Consider the following 15,172-nt stretch of genomic DNA (forward strand, 5'->3'; position numbering starts at 1 on the left):
AAATGGTTTTCTCAGTCAACGTTAAATAACCAGGTCGCTCTCGACGGTTCGTAAAACATGTAAGTTTAACGTCAGAACATATATTTGTGTCAGATAGCCTTTTCTTACAATTTACTAATAAATATGAACGGATATGTCAGGTATTAGCATATTTTTAATGTTGTGCACCAACTAGCCAGCAGGCGGCGCTGTAACACCCAAACTGCCCCGGTCATGATCCAGTCAGAGTGAAGGAGTTACTAGTACTTGGGTCGGACAAGGTATGAAACGCGTTATTTTCACAGTAGTGCTGTGTTACTGCACTTGTAATTGCTTTGCTCAGATGTACATATGAAGCGGGACAATTATGGTTCAATGCTGCCAAAAAGGAAAAGTTACAGCAGCACGGAGCTCTGTAGCCATAGCCACTGTTAACAACTATACTGATAGCTAGCTTGAATGCTTTCCCCCTCTGCTAACGTTAATAGTTAACTTAGCTAGCTTAACTGTCTCCTGGCGTAAAGATTGCCAGTTTTCCCCTGTCCTCAACAACAAACGTTGTTATTTAGGCGAGCGTTATAGTATAATTAAATGACGACCACGTCTAATTTGGGTAAAGTTTACTTTTGCTAGCTAGCGTGCTAACTTTTGAGCCACATTATAGCCATAGCTAGCTCTAACGTTAGCTAAGGCAAGCTGACATTATGTCAGAACAAAGTTGCGTTAGCTGTGGGGAAGGTAAAGACACACTATGCTCACCATGTATATAGCGTTCACTTGTGTACGTTATAAGAGTGCCTTAAGGATAGTAATTAGATCAGATAATTTACGAAAGGATAGCCGTATGTGAAGCTATAGCTGTGAAATGATGACTTTGTTTTTGTAATGATAGTAGTAGCTAGTGAAATACGATATTATTATCCACAGCTCTCTTCTCATCGTGTTAACGTCTGGTAGCTGTTTGTTTGGCAACATCCATGTGTTGCTTTTGCTGTTGTAGATTTTCGTAATTATGAATTTATGTCAAACTTGTTATTATTGTTACAGGAATGTAAATGTCTGAGGACAAGGAAGCCCAGGAGGATGAGCTGCTTGCATTAGCAAGTATCTATGATGAGGAGGAGTTCCACCGGGCAGATTCGGCACAGGGGGGAGAGATCCAGTTCTGTCTAGAGCTCCCTCCTGATTTCAAAGTTGTTGTCAAAGGTAGAGCTGTCAGAAAGCAGTGTAAAGAAATAAGGGCGAGGCCTATAACTTAAGCAAAACTCATTTGCAAGTCAAGCACAGTAGTAGACACTTTTCATATATTGTATTGAGTCTATATTGTAGATTTCCATACAGCATTTATTGGTCTCACCCCCATTAGGAAATGTAACAAAATAATTTCTGTGTTGCAGGAGAGAAAACTGAATATCATGTCTGCTTCTTACCTCCTTTGGTGCTTAACTTTGAGCTTCCTGCTGACTATCCATCCATGTCCGCACCAATCTTCACGCTCAGCTCTAAATGGATGACCAGAGCACAGGTGAGACTCAAGCTAGCTTATATCTTCACAACATCATTGCAAAAGCTGACCCGTACATGTCAGCAGGGTTTGGCAAAGTATTCAAATTGAGAGTCAACTCAGTGGTTTTACTTTGATAAAGAATTATTGTTGGTATCACTCAAAAGAAAGCTTCTGGGCAGTCCTTACCATTCACCATTCTCAATACCTGTTCCTTCTCCTTTTCACCGCCTCAGATGAGCTCTCTGTGCAGACGCCTGGATGAGCTGTGGGAGGAGAACCAAGGCTGTGTGATTCTTTTCACGTGGATCCAGCTCCTCAAAGAGGAGGCTCTGGACTTTCTGGGAATCCAGTCTCCTCTTGAAGTCACAAGGGGAGGAAGTAAGGCAGGCGGTGAGCGCAGGAAAACAGACCCTGCAGCCACAGGTACAGTGTGTGTTTTGTTAAATAAATTTGTTTGTTTGCTTCTGTGGATGCATCTGCATTAGTTAATAGTCATACCTGTATATTTCTATAACAAGTAGATCATTCTTTGATTTAGAGTTCAAGTAAAATAAGAACTCTGTCAGCAAAAACACAAATATGCTCTTTTGCTATTCTGTTACTAATGTTCTCCTGTGAAGTAATAGTAGGCTGATACTGTAGATTAACTGGGTACAGTACCAGCAGTTAACATGTATTCGCTCTGTCTGACTAATTTGTTTGCTGTAAAACGATTTCTGATGTCTCAAACAAATGCTTTATTCGATCAAAGACACATTCTGTAAGAGTCCTCAGTCAGTTTACATATAAAAATCACGATATGGCAAGGATTTGTCTTTCATGAGAACATGTTATTATTTTGCTAAACTATAAGGAGCACACTTTAGTTTCGTAAAAAAATGTAACTTTTGGAAAACTTTTTGGATTGTTTTTTGATGATGATTGTTACATTTATCAATTTTGTTCAGCTCTGACGCAGAGTGGGAATCATTCTGAAAACAGTGAGGAGAACAAAAGAGAGGACAAGAAGAAGGGCAAATCTGAACCGCAGTTGTCTTCGTCTTCTCAACTAGACCCGCGGGCCGTCCTGTTGATGGATCCGCGCGCCGACCTCCTACCTCAGCTCCTGGACTTTGACGAAGCGCAGCGACAGAGAGTGTTTGATAGCAAGGTGTTCTGCTGTGGGATATGCTTTGTAGAGAAACTGGGCTCCAACTGCCTCTGCTTTAAGGAGTGCCAGCATGTCTACTGCAAGGCCTGTATGACTGAATACTTCCAGATTCAAATACGGGACGGCAACGTTCAGTGCCTTAATTGCCCTGAGCCCAAATGTACCTCCTTAGCCACACCGCTGCAGGTAAGAGAGCGGTAAAGTAGATGTATGTGTATGTACCTTTGGTTTTTTGTAATTCCTCACAAAACTGATTTTTCAGAAGAGGGTTTAAGTAATTCAAGTTGTAATGAACCATTTCCCTCCCTTTGTCTTCATCACTCAGGTGAAGCAGCTGGTAGATGAGCAGATGTTTGCCCGTTATGACCGTTTGCTGCTCCAGTCTAGTCTAGATCTCATGGCCGATGTGGTCTACTGTCCCCGCCCTTCCTGCGGCACTGCTGTTATGGTGGAGCCAGACACAACCATGGGCATTTGCTCGGCCTGCCAGTATGCTTTTTGCACACTGTGCAAGTTGGGCTATCATGGTCTCTCCAACTGTAAAATCCCTGCAGGTAATGTCGCTGAACATACAGTCATTTTGTTTTTTAGGGCAACAAGAGAAGAGTAATTATTCTTAAAAAAGACTTCAACTTTTAAAGCTGTGTAGGAACAGGCTGGCTTAAGGACTGTGGATACTGCCTTTCAGCTGAACATTTTGTCAGTCCCAACCCTGTGTCCTCAGTTTAAATCCAATGCTGTCCTTGTTTTCTATCTTGTGCCTCAGCTGAATTGCGTAACCTCCGAGATGAGTACCTGTCTGCCACAACGGAGGGGAAAAAGTTCATGGAGCAACGCTTTGGGAAGAGGGTGATCCAGAAAGCAGTGGAAGAGTCCTTTAGCAGAGACTGGCTCAATGAGAACTGTAAAAGCTGCCCACACTGTGGAACCAACATACAGGTGTGGCTCCCTCTGCTGGCAACAGACAGTAGAACAGGCTTTGACTTTATCCCCAGGGGTCAGTGTTCACTGCTTTCAGTTACGAAACACAGAATTTATTTTCATCACCAACATAATACACCAAATGAGTGAACGTAGTCAGGTGAATACAGAATTAACTGCGACCTGTGATCCTGTGTGAGGATTCTCATGCCCAGCCTCTGGTTATGTCAGTTACTATTGTTAATTGATGTTTTCTGATGCCTTATCTCTGTGTCTGTTTAGAAAGTGGATGGCTGTAATAAGATGACGTGTACCTCGTGCAGACAATACTTTTGTTGGCTGTGCCTGGGCCTGCTCAGCAAAGTCAACCCGTACAGTCACTTTAACAACCCCAATTCACCTTGTTACAACCAGTGAGTGACCTTTATCTTTTTGTGTTCACCACTTCAGACATTTAATCACTGACACTGTCCATCTACAAACACATTGGTTGAATGTGTCTTTTCTTGTCGGTCGCAGGCTCTTCCAAGGTGTGGATCTCGATGAAGAAGATGCCTTCTGGAGTGATGAGGAGGACTGACATTAGCGCAGTACCTCAGTACCGTTTGAATGCACTTTATCTCACATAACTATCTTCACCTGTGGCACTCACTACGCCTGCAGTAGAACAACAGTGCCACTATCCCCATCTACCTTGGCATCATTATTTATGTTTGGAATATGATCAGGCATCTTAGGTATAAAACATTCAGTGCATTGTTCCTGTTTACTTAATATATGACATATATCATGTATATGAAGTTTTCTTTCAGGAATGAGAGAACGAGAACAGTTCAAGCTTTATCTCAAAGAGAAATAGAATCATTTTGGTAAAAGTAGGCATTTTCTTAAATATTCACTCTTATGGTTATGACCATCAAAGATACATACTTGGATACGTAAATTGGCCTTTTAAATATGAGTGTCATGGGACTGGAATTTTTATTCAAGACTTAAAGCAAGTGAACAGAAAACGAAATTTGGTTGAATTTCTCTTTATTATACAGTAATGAGATAAGAGTATGTACTTTCTTCTGAATTGGATGTACACTTCATGATCAGGTTTGACATCCCGCAGGCTAATGATCAAGGGCTGATACTTGAACCACTGACTAAGCTCAGTTTGGTAAATTCAAGGTGTTTACTTCCAGTTAGCTAGCAACCATTCCCTCTGAGTGTGATATGGAAAAGACGGACTCCACTTTTGCCCTTTGTCATACTAAGTATCTTGCTTGTTGTAATGAGTATCTACCCTCTGGATAGCTTTCTGTCACCTGTCAACGTATGACAGTTAAACCTTTCTGCTAACAAACTTCAAGGTGGATAATAAAGTGAATTTCATGATCCAACCAAGACACAGCATTAAGATACAGGCTTAAAGCAATGGAGGCAAACCTGGAGATTTGTCACCCAGCCATAATTCCAAAACGACTGAGGTTTTGTTGTTTGTTTCAGCTTTAGGCTGTTTTGGTTGACTACCCGAACGGGAAATCCTCAGACTGTTAATTTCAGGCTGGGTCTTTTGTCAGGAATTACATTTTTTTCTTTTCTTCTGAAAATGATCTTTAGATCTGCATTCTCATGAGACGAGTTTACAGAATCGTGTAAGTCTAGCCAGCAAAAAGTGGAATTTCATGAGATAGTTTGTGTGGAATGGTTTCATAATTATTTAGAGTCACATGTATTTGTCCATATAGAATGTAATAAAGGAGAACACTGCAGTAAATATTCATGAAAGTAGATCCTTTGATGGAGTTACTAGGATTGTGATGATTGTGTGTGTGTGTGTGTACCTGCTGGAAAAACCAAATCATTCAGGGACTGTGGTGTGAGAAAGGAAAATCCTCACTTGGTAAATAGCCAAGGCATTTAGGAATGATATTTCACTTGATTTAATTCACACGCTCCTTTGTACAACTTTTATTTTAATGTTGCCAAACATTAGTGTCAAAGAGAGGCCATACAATCTTGATAATCACTAGAGATCCAAAAATTATTGTGTATAATGATAATTTATTTTCATTTTGACTGGTAATAATACACTCTCACTTCAGTTTGCACATTCACTTTCCCATCAAAGGAGAGCCACTGTTGCTTCATGTCTCATGTAAGAAATGTTTGATTACAGGGACTGGCAAAATTCTGTTGAAATGCATTCAGCATACTGTTCCTCAAAATAAATGTTAGCACTTAACATTGTGTCTATTTTATTCACTGGATCTCAAATGCAAGAATTAACTAATCCTACCACTTTTAACACTGCACATTTCACTCAGTGTGCATGGAGACCAACCAGTGCCAACCACCCCCATCATAGGGCTTAAGGCCCCTTCTGCTTAGAGTATTGTATTAGCAACACATTAGCTCCAGACAGCTACCTCTAATATAGTGGCTGGCTTGGTTAGCAGTAAGCTGACCATACCAAAATCAAATTCTACTAAATCACAAATCAGCAAAATACAAAACAGATTAGCTACAGATAATGCTCCAACCTGGACAGTCAAGAAGAAATAGATGAAAGACGCCTGTCAGTATTTGCTTGGTAACGGGTCTAACAAAATGGTGGACATAATGTCAGTTCAGCTGCTATGGAACTGTTCCAGTAGTGGTTGCTCCTATAGCAAGAGGACACCCAACTGAAACGAATGCCGGTGGCAGAACAATAATGCTGTTTCCAGTTGCTCTGGGGTCATGATGAGACAGTTTTTTGCAGGTGTTACACTCTTTAGTTGTTCCTCGCACATATGTGCCTTCAACATAGACCACACTAAGGCTTCACAGAATATTAACATGACACAATATGCCACCTTTGTTACATTGAAAAACTCACGTGTTGACTGAAATAAAAGGTTTGATTACAATTAGGTGACTTTTACATGAAGTGATCTTGTTCCAGCCATTCAGAGGTTCACTTTTTCTACGGTTGGATCACAGTGCTGTTTTTCACCTGCACAAGTGCGTAAATTCACATTTTGTGTTGTGTCTCACACAAACAGACACTGCTGACTCATCCAAGTATTAGACTAGGTGGGCAAAGTTGAGTTAGAGCACCAAGACTTCAAGTCCCATTCCTCTAAGCTAATTTAAAATGATGTTATGTATGTTTATTTTCACCTACCATACATAATTAAGTACAGAAGGAGCCAAGAAGATGTTTTGTCCACTCTCCTTTTATGGTTGTATAAAGACAGCATTCAGAGAAAAATATTAGAAACAACTAAAAAGCTCATATAAATGTGTGAATAGCCTACATAAAACGTTTAACATATCGTTATTCAACAAGAATGTTTCAAAAGTTTTAAAAGTAATGAAACAAATGTTTATAAAATAATGTAGACAGTGATCTATGTCAAACCCGATACAAGGCTTTTTTTTTTAAATGTAGTGCATAAATGTCACTATTAATTGTTGTTTAGAAGTTTTCCTCAAATTTGACCAAACATATAGTCTTAAGAGTTAAGATAATTTAGAATTTAATGTCAAAATCAGAATAATTATGGTTCAAATAAGTGCTCACTTATACTCCTTTGGAATTTACAATATCTTGTTACCTGAAACATATCCCACATTTACCCTGTAGTCCAGAGGTTATGCTGTGACAGAGGGCGAAACAATGAAATACTAAAAATACTAAAGAAACAAAGTGCCCACGTTGTAGCCTGAGATTGAAAAGAGACGACAACATGGTGTAATCCCTTTGGCTAGAGTTGCTGACAGGGGATAACCCTTTAAAATGGTCCCTCTCTCCTGTCCTGCTCTCTGTTCGCCCACACCCCCCTCCCAACCGAATGACTGACTGACTGAACTGTTACTATGCCGGTAAAGACACCTGCTCTCACAAACACAGGAAACCACCACCAGCAGCACCTGACCAACCCTGGGGAGCTTCACTGACCCTCAAATAACTCATCAGTTTCTCCTGACTGAACCATACAAGCAGGACAAGACTCAACGCGAAGAGGTCAGTGGTTTCTGATGTGGTGGCTGATGGGATGCGACCTGGGGCTCGGATGGTGATGATGAAGTTCGGTGCCATGGATGTGTGATCTGTTGTAAGCCATGCTTTTGTGGATTGCAGTAGTGGTGTGCTGGTGCTCGAGTGTTAAGTCGGATGAATAGGCTCTGTCTGGCTGGGGAAGCCATTGTATTTTTACAATGCTGTCACAGGCCCACATTAACTTAACATGTCTGCACAGATTTAAGTTCTGAAACAAACATCCCCATATAGTGCTGACAGGTAGCTATGTAAATTAAAGCCATCTTAAACAAGGGATAACATATGAATGTTTTATTATTGTCTCACGCATACAACAATTCCTGGGCAATTTTAAGCAATACTCCAAAAATAAATTAGAATAATTTTGACAATCACGTTTCAGACCTTCCTGTCTACACCAAAATTTATAAATCACTAACAAAAAATGTACTGCATAATACTGGAGAATAAACACTGATCTAATAATCCATCTCGCCTTCTTTTCCAGGATTTAAAGACAACGTTAACAGCCTTAAAAAACATGTAAAACAGCAATTCCAATTTTCGACTAACTATACGCCAGAATAATTCAGTTTTTTTTTTTGGCCATTTCAATGAACATCCTCACTTTTATAGTAAATTATGACAGTACTACATACAGTACAAGAGAACATGGGACTCATTTCCCATGTCTCCCAAATCACACAGCTCACATTATGTTTTTGTTTTTTGATCTGTCAATCTTGATACCTCGAAGAAAAAGCCATTGTATTAACTCATTAACCAGTTAATCACCTTGACAAACCAATGCCTGCCAGCGCTAAGAAAGTTTAGAACCATTCTGCTATACAAATTATCCTATAAATTATGAAAATGTTTGAATTGCAGTGTAGAGGAGCTGTTTACAGTGTGTGTGAGAAAAGAACTGTTTGAGCAAGTGCACATTTGTGCCAAAACCAGTTCTCAAATGTGCAAACACAGATTTTTGGCTTTTTGGATAAATGAGATGCAACTTAAATAATCAACAGTACACTTTGTGTAGGGTGTTCTCATTTTCTGAGAGGCGGATGTATTTTGAAACTTATCTTTGAAACTTTTTCCCTGTGAAGAAAACACATTATTAAGTAAAACACAACTTCAAGGGATTTAAATTTTTCTCCATAGTAACTCAGCCAACAGTTGGCTAAATTGCTTGATTCTAGTAAGGAATCAATGTCTGAGAGAACTAACTGCCTTAAAATATATCTGAGGTCTAAAAGTGCATGAGATGTTTTGCATGTAAAAACGAATCAAACAAAAAAGTGCAACATCTCCCTCTCAAATGCAAGTAAACATGTAAAATATACCAGCACCAGTACCTCAAAATTGTACTTAAGTTCATTCCTAGAGCAAATATGCTTTTTGTTACTGTCCACCACTAAGGCTCATTGTTTATGTCAAACCTAGCAGAAGCTTTTATTGACTGCTTGTCTCCTGTTACAGAAATATATAGAGACCAAACCATCCGCACAACCGAGTAGTCACATCATGATTGAGAGTGACAGAGAGCTGTCAGCCATGGTGCAAGAACTATGGGACAACGACATCAACAGACTTAAACCTGGAAAAGACTACAGGATCTCTCTGCAGGTGCGCCGCACAGACACGAGGCTGCTCTCTTTATTAATCATCAACATTTTGTTATGTGTAGTTGCATACTTGTTGCATCTTGGTTATGTCAATCAATCAATAAATATCAATAACACTTATTTTAAGACATTAAATGATTGAATGCAAAATGTATGGCAGCATACAAGAAGGTTATTAATTGAACAGCATATTAAGAGTTTTTGGGAAAACAGGAAGCAGTGAGCCTACATAAACTATTTGCCAAAACTGTTTGTCAAATTTTTAAATATGAGTGGTTCTCCTCTTGCTGCAGGGCAAAGCTGGAGACAGCATGGCCAACGACAACAATGATGGAGCAGGATCTCCTCTGTTTACATTTGTCGATGAGAACATTTTCAAAAAGGAGACTTTTTTAGGTAAGTGCATAAGGGATTAGTACACAAGCTCACCATGATTTGACTTAATTTTGGTCAACAGTGAGGTATCTTTCTTCATGTCTTTGACTTGTTTCTGTGGGATGAGGCAGCCTTTCGACTGGATTTTCAGGATGGGTCACTAATTCAGAGAATGTTTTGAATTGATGTGATCTCTTCATACATTCCACGGCACCATTTGCCAGTTTGATACTATGCTCTATGTCCCCTCCCTTCAGAGGAAAGCTTTTCCATCTACTCATAATCTCCTTATGACGAACAGTGGCATGTTGCATAAGCACAGAACATGCAGAGTCCACTGAGCTGGGTGCAGAAAGATGCTCCTCTCCAATCACTGACTTCTTCTCCTTGACATCTTCCTCCGCATGATAACTGTTAAAGGATGCTTCCCTCAGGCAATTTTTTTCTAGTGGTGTTTTCTCAGATGTTTGTTGTAATTTGTGTAGCATGAAAGAGAAAGCAGTGCCCTCACACAGAGCTATAAAAGGAGCTGAATTATGTAATAGTTGGCAGGAGACTTTTTCTGTACTATACTGAGCTGGAGGTTTCTGTATTCATGCTTAGTTTCCTTCATAATCGTTACTACATCCATGTTTGTAGGATTGGACAGCACTTAAACATATTATGTGTTTTGAAAAATGACATCATGTATTGTCCCAGATAGAAAAAATCCCTTTTCTGAAGAGTGTCTGTGTTTGTTTCTGCAGCCTTTATCTCCCTGTTGGATAACTATGAGAGTGACACTGGTGAGCCAGAAATTGTAACCCCAGAGGAGGTAGCAGAGAACCACAAGTTCTTGGATTCCATCATTCAGACTCCCACTATGAAGGTACCTGTAGGGACCCCAATTACGGGACAGCAGATCCAAAACCAGTTTTGCCCCTCATTTTGTAATGTACATGATGGTAAATTGGGCTGGGGCAACTGATCCCAGTTCTGCATTTAGCAATCTGGAGTGTTTGATATGTAAAGACTGAAAGTCTACAGCCATACTAGGAGCTCTGTGAGGTTTTACTAGACACAGCTTTGCTTTGAGCTAAATGCTAATGTCTGCATGCTAACATGCTCACAGACATGCTGATGTTTAGCAAGGATAATGTTGACCATGTCAATTAACATTAAACTTTTGACCAGATGGTAGCGCTAGATGAAAGTCAGTGGGTAGTAAAAGTCGTTGAATCATTGTCTGGGAACTATGAATGTCTATACATGGCAATCATGGCAATCCATCAAATAGTTGTTGAGAAATTTCAGTCTGGATCGATGTAGGCCACCTAAATGTAAACATTTTATAGGAACTTCTTGTTTGTTTGCAGATAGCTCATAAATACCTGGTTGAGAAGCATCTCTCTCCAGCGGATGATACACAATTCAAGGAGCAGCTGTACAGGATCTGGTTTGAACTTTATGCGAGGAGAGGATCAAGCAGGTGGGTGGAATCTGGCACAGCACATAAATATAACTTCACCAGCGGAATCTGGCACCATGAAGATAACTGTCTTACTCTGAGAAACTGGCTCTGTGTAGCACATCCAGTCAGCATCACTGTGCTGAAATTTCATTTTTTCATTGTTGCATTTTCAGGATGGATGCAGCCACATTTTGACCAAACGGCACATGACATAGATGCCAAGCTGCTATGTTGAGGTTCCATCTCCCTTTAAATGGGGCTGATGAATTTACACAAGTGAAAAAGATCCTTCAGACAAAATAACTGACGACATGGCGTGTCCCTATCTCCCACCAGGCCAGACTCCTCAGGATTTGAACACGTGTTTGTCGGAGAGACGAGAGGAAGGCGGACTGTCATTGGCTTTCACAATTGGATCCAGCTCTACCTACAAGAAAAGCTGGGGCACATCGACTACAAAGGCTACAGCGTCAATGCAAATTCACCCCAGGTACAGTGTTATTGTGTGTTTCTTGCTTTGAGATTGGCCAAAATGGGGCAAGAACATATTTTCAGCACTACTATATCTGTATAATATAGGATAAACATTATTGTATTTTCCAAGTATTTAAAAATGTATTCAGCTTCCTTTTTTACCTGAGAAATCCTGGGTTTGTATTTTTTAAGGCAACACACTTTAAATTTCATATAGTTATAGTTTCATAATATATACAGATCCTCCATTTCTAAATGTTCCCGTCACATTTAACTTCCCTCTTCTCTCATCTCCTCTGTCTCCCCAAGTTGCTGTGCATTCTTTGTAGTGTTGCTCTCATCGTTGTTCTTGCACATTGATCAGAAACATCACATCTTGCTACGATCAAGTTTGCTCTCTCGTCGTTTGCTCTGTCTAACCTGAGCACACGTTTATTATGTTTATGTAAAATTTGTAAGTGACAGAATCTATGCAAAGTCATCTGTGTGTTTCCAGTAGATCACTCGCGCCGTGCTTCCTGCTCAGTGCTTACGTTGAGGTACAAACATTAAATGGAACGCACCAAGGCTCAAAGTTATCCACGGCTAACTTTGAGTATGCTAATGAAAAAAAGTTAAATGATGTGTGCAGACATTTTTTTAATATGAAGTCTTTACTCATTGTAGCTCATGTAGCCAGGTTTATGTTTGGAACAATTTGAGGTAAGTTACGACACATTCCCATTTTCTATTTAAACATCCAACAGAGTCTCCTGTGGTTTGAAACAGTGCTACATTTTCATATCCTATTTTTAATAATTTCCACCAATACCCTTTGCAGTTTGCAAGTATGCCATAGGCTCCTACATGCCACAGTATTTGCATCACTAGACTCAAGGGATGCAAATACTGTAGGATAAAGTTGACCAATGGGGAAATCTTCCCAAATATGGGTGTATCTCTTCATATATGGAAGCACATTTCCACCAGGAGAAGACAACAGATGAAATTGTATGGATGATAAACGTAAAAATAGTAATGGTAAGCCATTTGTATGACTTAGTAAGTCAAAATTATGATATATGTCAAAGATTTTGATTCATGAAGTAAAAATTATTTGATAAAAAGTCACAATGATGAGCTACTCATAAACATTATAAGGTAGTAAATATATGTAAAACACTGACAGGATGGTTATGTATTTGTTACATCTAAGTTTAATTTGTTGTCTCACTCTTGGCTCATGTTTATGCCTAATAATGACATGCTGACGCCTCAAACATCTTTCACACTTCTGTCTTTCCTGTCTCTTCTCCTCAGACTGATGAAAATTAGCCCACAGCTGCCTTCATCAAACAGTCCTACTTGTTCCTCCATCCCTCGCCTCCTCTGTTTCATCATTTGCCTTTTTTCCCCCTCTCTCTCTCACTGCAGCCCGACGAGAACAAACATATCCTGGCGCTACAGTTCAGCTGGAAGGACGGTATAAAGCCCAAGGGCAGCATCTTCATCGGCGTCAGTCCCGAGTTCGAGTTTGCCCTCTACACTTTGTGTTTCCTCACCTCGCCCAACGAGCGTGTCAAAGTCCAGTTCAGTTTATACGATGTGGAGATTGTTTGCCACCACTACAACCAAAAGCACATAGGCACCACTTACCCTGTGCTCCTTAAATACCAGAAACCTCAGAAACTTGACTAGAATTCAGTTTCACTTCTCCAACACTTGAGCTTGCATACAAAGTGTCGCAGGTATTGTTGTTGTCTTTTTATTTTAGATAAAGATACAATAAAGCCTTACAATACCCATTTGTTTTTTGTTTTTATTGCACAAGGATGAACTATTCTGAGAGTGAATTAAAGAATATATTAAGTGACATAGGCTATACATACTGTTAAGTCATGTACTATTGACTGATGTTCATGAGTTAAAAATGCATGAAGATGGCCACATAAATCTGAAGATAGGTATTAATGTCAGTTTCTCACATTTTATAGTTTAAAGTTACTGTAACTAGTGAGAACATTACTGTGTAAGAGTAGGGTAAACACATTGAAATAGATTATTTTCAGTATTGTATCTTCAGTATCATTGTTTCAAACTGAACACTTTATATGTGCCAGGTACAAGTTGTCATTCTTCTCATTGTTTGCTTCCAGTAGCCTAATCTGCTTGTCCAACTGCTGATCTAGGCCTACTTATTCAAGTCACATCCAAACCGAAAACAATATGTTTCAAAATAATTGGTAATAGTGTGACATTGTTGGTAGTGTCTCCAATTAATTACACATAAGCCTACTGTATTTTACCTGTGATCCCTTGTGTTTGATGCTGGGTTGGCAGTTGTTTTCAAGACAAGAACCAGAAATGTCTTCCAAGACAGCTGCATATAACAGTTACTGTAAAGTACACTGTATTTGATAACTATTTCTTAACTTTAGTATTTAAATTTTCCGTTTTTTTTTTATATTGAAGCTTGTGTTTCACTTTGTTTCAAAGGGGGGCGGTAAAGCGTTTGTTATGGCCAATGACGTCATACGAATGGCGAGAAAGACCTGCGTCAAGTTAGCGAGAATGAAGAAGAAACTGGTCGGTTTCGGTTTTCATAATAAAAGCACAGGAAGTGTATTTAAAAAAACCCAAAGATGATGATTCTTAGCGAGGAAGAGATTATTGAATAAACCGGTTATTGGTGCTGGAGGCTACCTATTACTTCGCTAAAAATAGCGCGATATATTTGTAATGATGCTGTCTACTGTTCTCAATATGTACTTTATTCTACAATACTAACAGGAAGCCGTATGTTTTTGTTTTTACCCATGACCAAGACTGTAACTTGACAGTGGTGTGAGAGCTGAGCAGTCGAGGAAGGCAGGAAGAAAGGGTGTTCATTGAAGCGAGGACTGAGTTTACAGTCTGTCACGTTACTGTTATATAATTTCGTTGTGTGTCTCGGCGACGTGTTCCCTCTCTTGTTGATTACTAGCCGTTCAAACCGGAATGGCCGAACCCAGTGCCAGATATCAGCAGGTATGAGAATCCTATGTTTGAGATTGAACATAACTCACTAACGTCGACTGTGTACTGTTAGCATTATGATGCTGACTAACTGACTGCTGAAGCTCGCCTTCCGGAAAACGACGGTTTCCTATTCAAGGAAGCTGTGTTAATTTTATCGTGATAAACCTCGTTATTGTCATCGAGTTAAACTGGCAGTTAACAGCACGCTAACTAGCCAGCGTTTTCTCGTTAGCTGTGTAGTTAAAGCTAACGTTACAGGACCTTAACTTGATTGCCTTTTGTAGCGTTTTGTCTATGATTGTTTGAGGGTGGCGAGCGTTGAGTTATGTCAGGAAAGCTTGCCAGCAAACTGCACGCTACCTAGTTAGCATTGTCGAATGCTAGGCAAGGTGTTAACGTTACAGCTAAAACAACCCTTTCGACGACCTTTGTATGCTAATGTTAGTGTTTGGATAGCACAGGACCAAACAGTTACAGCAGTGGGTGTGTTCACTCACTCTGATTAGGGCTGGGACATAAAACAATAATAATAATTATTCTGATATAAGTTTCCTCAATAACAATATAACAAATGGTTAATACATTTTAATTAATGTTAATCACGAACAAAGTAGCATTTTTCTATTATTATTTATTTTCTTGAGGAAAAGGAACCGAATAACTTAATAACTTAATT

The 15,172-nt window shown here is 39.6% G+C and overlaps 3 protein-coding genes across 6 annotated transcripts in view; all 3 read left to right on the plus strand.

Moving 5' to 3' along the window:
• LOC123962813 (rho GTPase-activating protein 26-like) overlaps positions 1–15,172 on the plus strand; it is a 243,930-nt gene that overhangs the window by 222,031 nt on the left and 6,727 nt on the right. The gene's annotated exons all lie outside the window — the stretch shown is intronic.
• rnf14 (ring finger protein 14) lies at positions 42–5,790 on the plus strand. Of its 2 annotated transcripts, XM_046039198.1 has the most exons (10): positions 42–59; positions 176–260; positions 1,027–1,185; positions 1,377–1,504; positions 1,720–1,909; positions 2,434–2,822; positions 2,962–3,190; positions 3,403–3,575; positions 3,840–3,970; positions 4,077–5,790. In XM_046039198.1, exons 3-10 carry the CDS (start codon positions 1,035–1,037, stop codon positions 4,135–4,137), a joined length of 1,452 nt encoding a protein of 483 aa, XP_045895154.1. In that variant the 5' UTR covers positions 42–59; positions 176–260; positions 1,027–1,034; the 3' UTR covers positions 4,138–5,790. The 2 variants fall into 2 exon arrangements, with proteins under 2 accessions (XP_045895154.1, XP_045895155.1); XM_046039199.1 differs by lacking the exons at positions 42–59; positions 176–260 and adding an exon at positions 354–592.
• endou2 (endonuclease, polyU-specific 2) lies at positions 7,530–13,183 on the plus strand. Its single transcript, XM_046039201.1, has 7 exons — positions 7,530–7,557; positions 9,055–9,201; positions 9,494–9,596; positions 10,322–10,443; positions 10,931–11,043; positions 11,362–11,515; positions 12,913–13,183. Exons 2-7 carry the CDS (start codon positions 9,100–9,102, stop codon positions 13,174–13,176), a joined length of 858 nt encoding a protein of 285 aa, XP_045895157.1. The 5' UTR covers positions 7,530–7,557; positions 9,055–9,099; the 3' UTR covers positions 13,177–13,183.

The sequence above is a fragment of the Micropterus dolomieu genome, linkage group LG23 (genome assembly GCF_021292245.1).
Source record: "Micropterus dolomieu isolate WLL.071019.BEF.003 ecotype Adirondacks linkage group LG23, ASM2129224v1, whole genome shotgun sequence".
In the NCBI taxonomy this organism is placed as follows: Eukaryota; Metazoa; Chordata; class Actinopteri; order Centrarchiformes; family Centrarchidae; genus Micropterus; species Micropterus dolomieu.

Excerpts from the sequence above, each read along its gene's own strand:
- rnf14 (XM_046039198.1), top strand. The coding sequence starts at position 1,035 with ATGTCTGAGGACAAGGAAGCCCAGGAGGATGAGCTGCTTGCATTAGCA. Across the intron at positions 1,910-2,433 it reads AACAGACCCTGCAGCCACAG|CTCTGACGCAGAGTGGGAAT; the intron begins GTACAGTGTGTG and ends AATTTTGTTCAG. Across the intron at positions 3,191-3,402 it reads CAACTGTAAAATCCCTGCAG|CTGAATTGCGTAACCTCCGA; the intron begins GTAATGTCGCTG and ends CTTGTGCCTCAG.
- endou2 (XM_046039201.1), top strand. The coding sequence starts at position 9,100 with ATGATTGAGAGTGACAGAGAGCTGTCAGCCATGGTGCAAGAACTATGG. Across the intron at positions 9,202-9,493 it reads ACTACAGGATCTCTCTGCAG|GGCAAAGCTGGAGACAGCAT; the intron begins GTGCGCCGCACA and ends CTCTTGCTGCAG. Across the intron at positions 10,444-10,930 it reads TTCAGACTCCCACTATGAAG|ATAGCTCATAAATACCTGGT; the intron begins GTACCTGTAGGG and ends GTTTGTTTGCAG.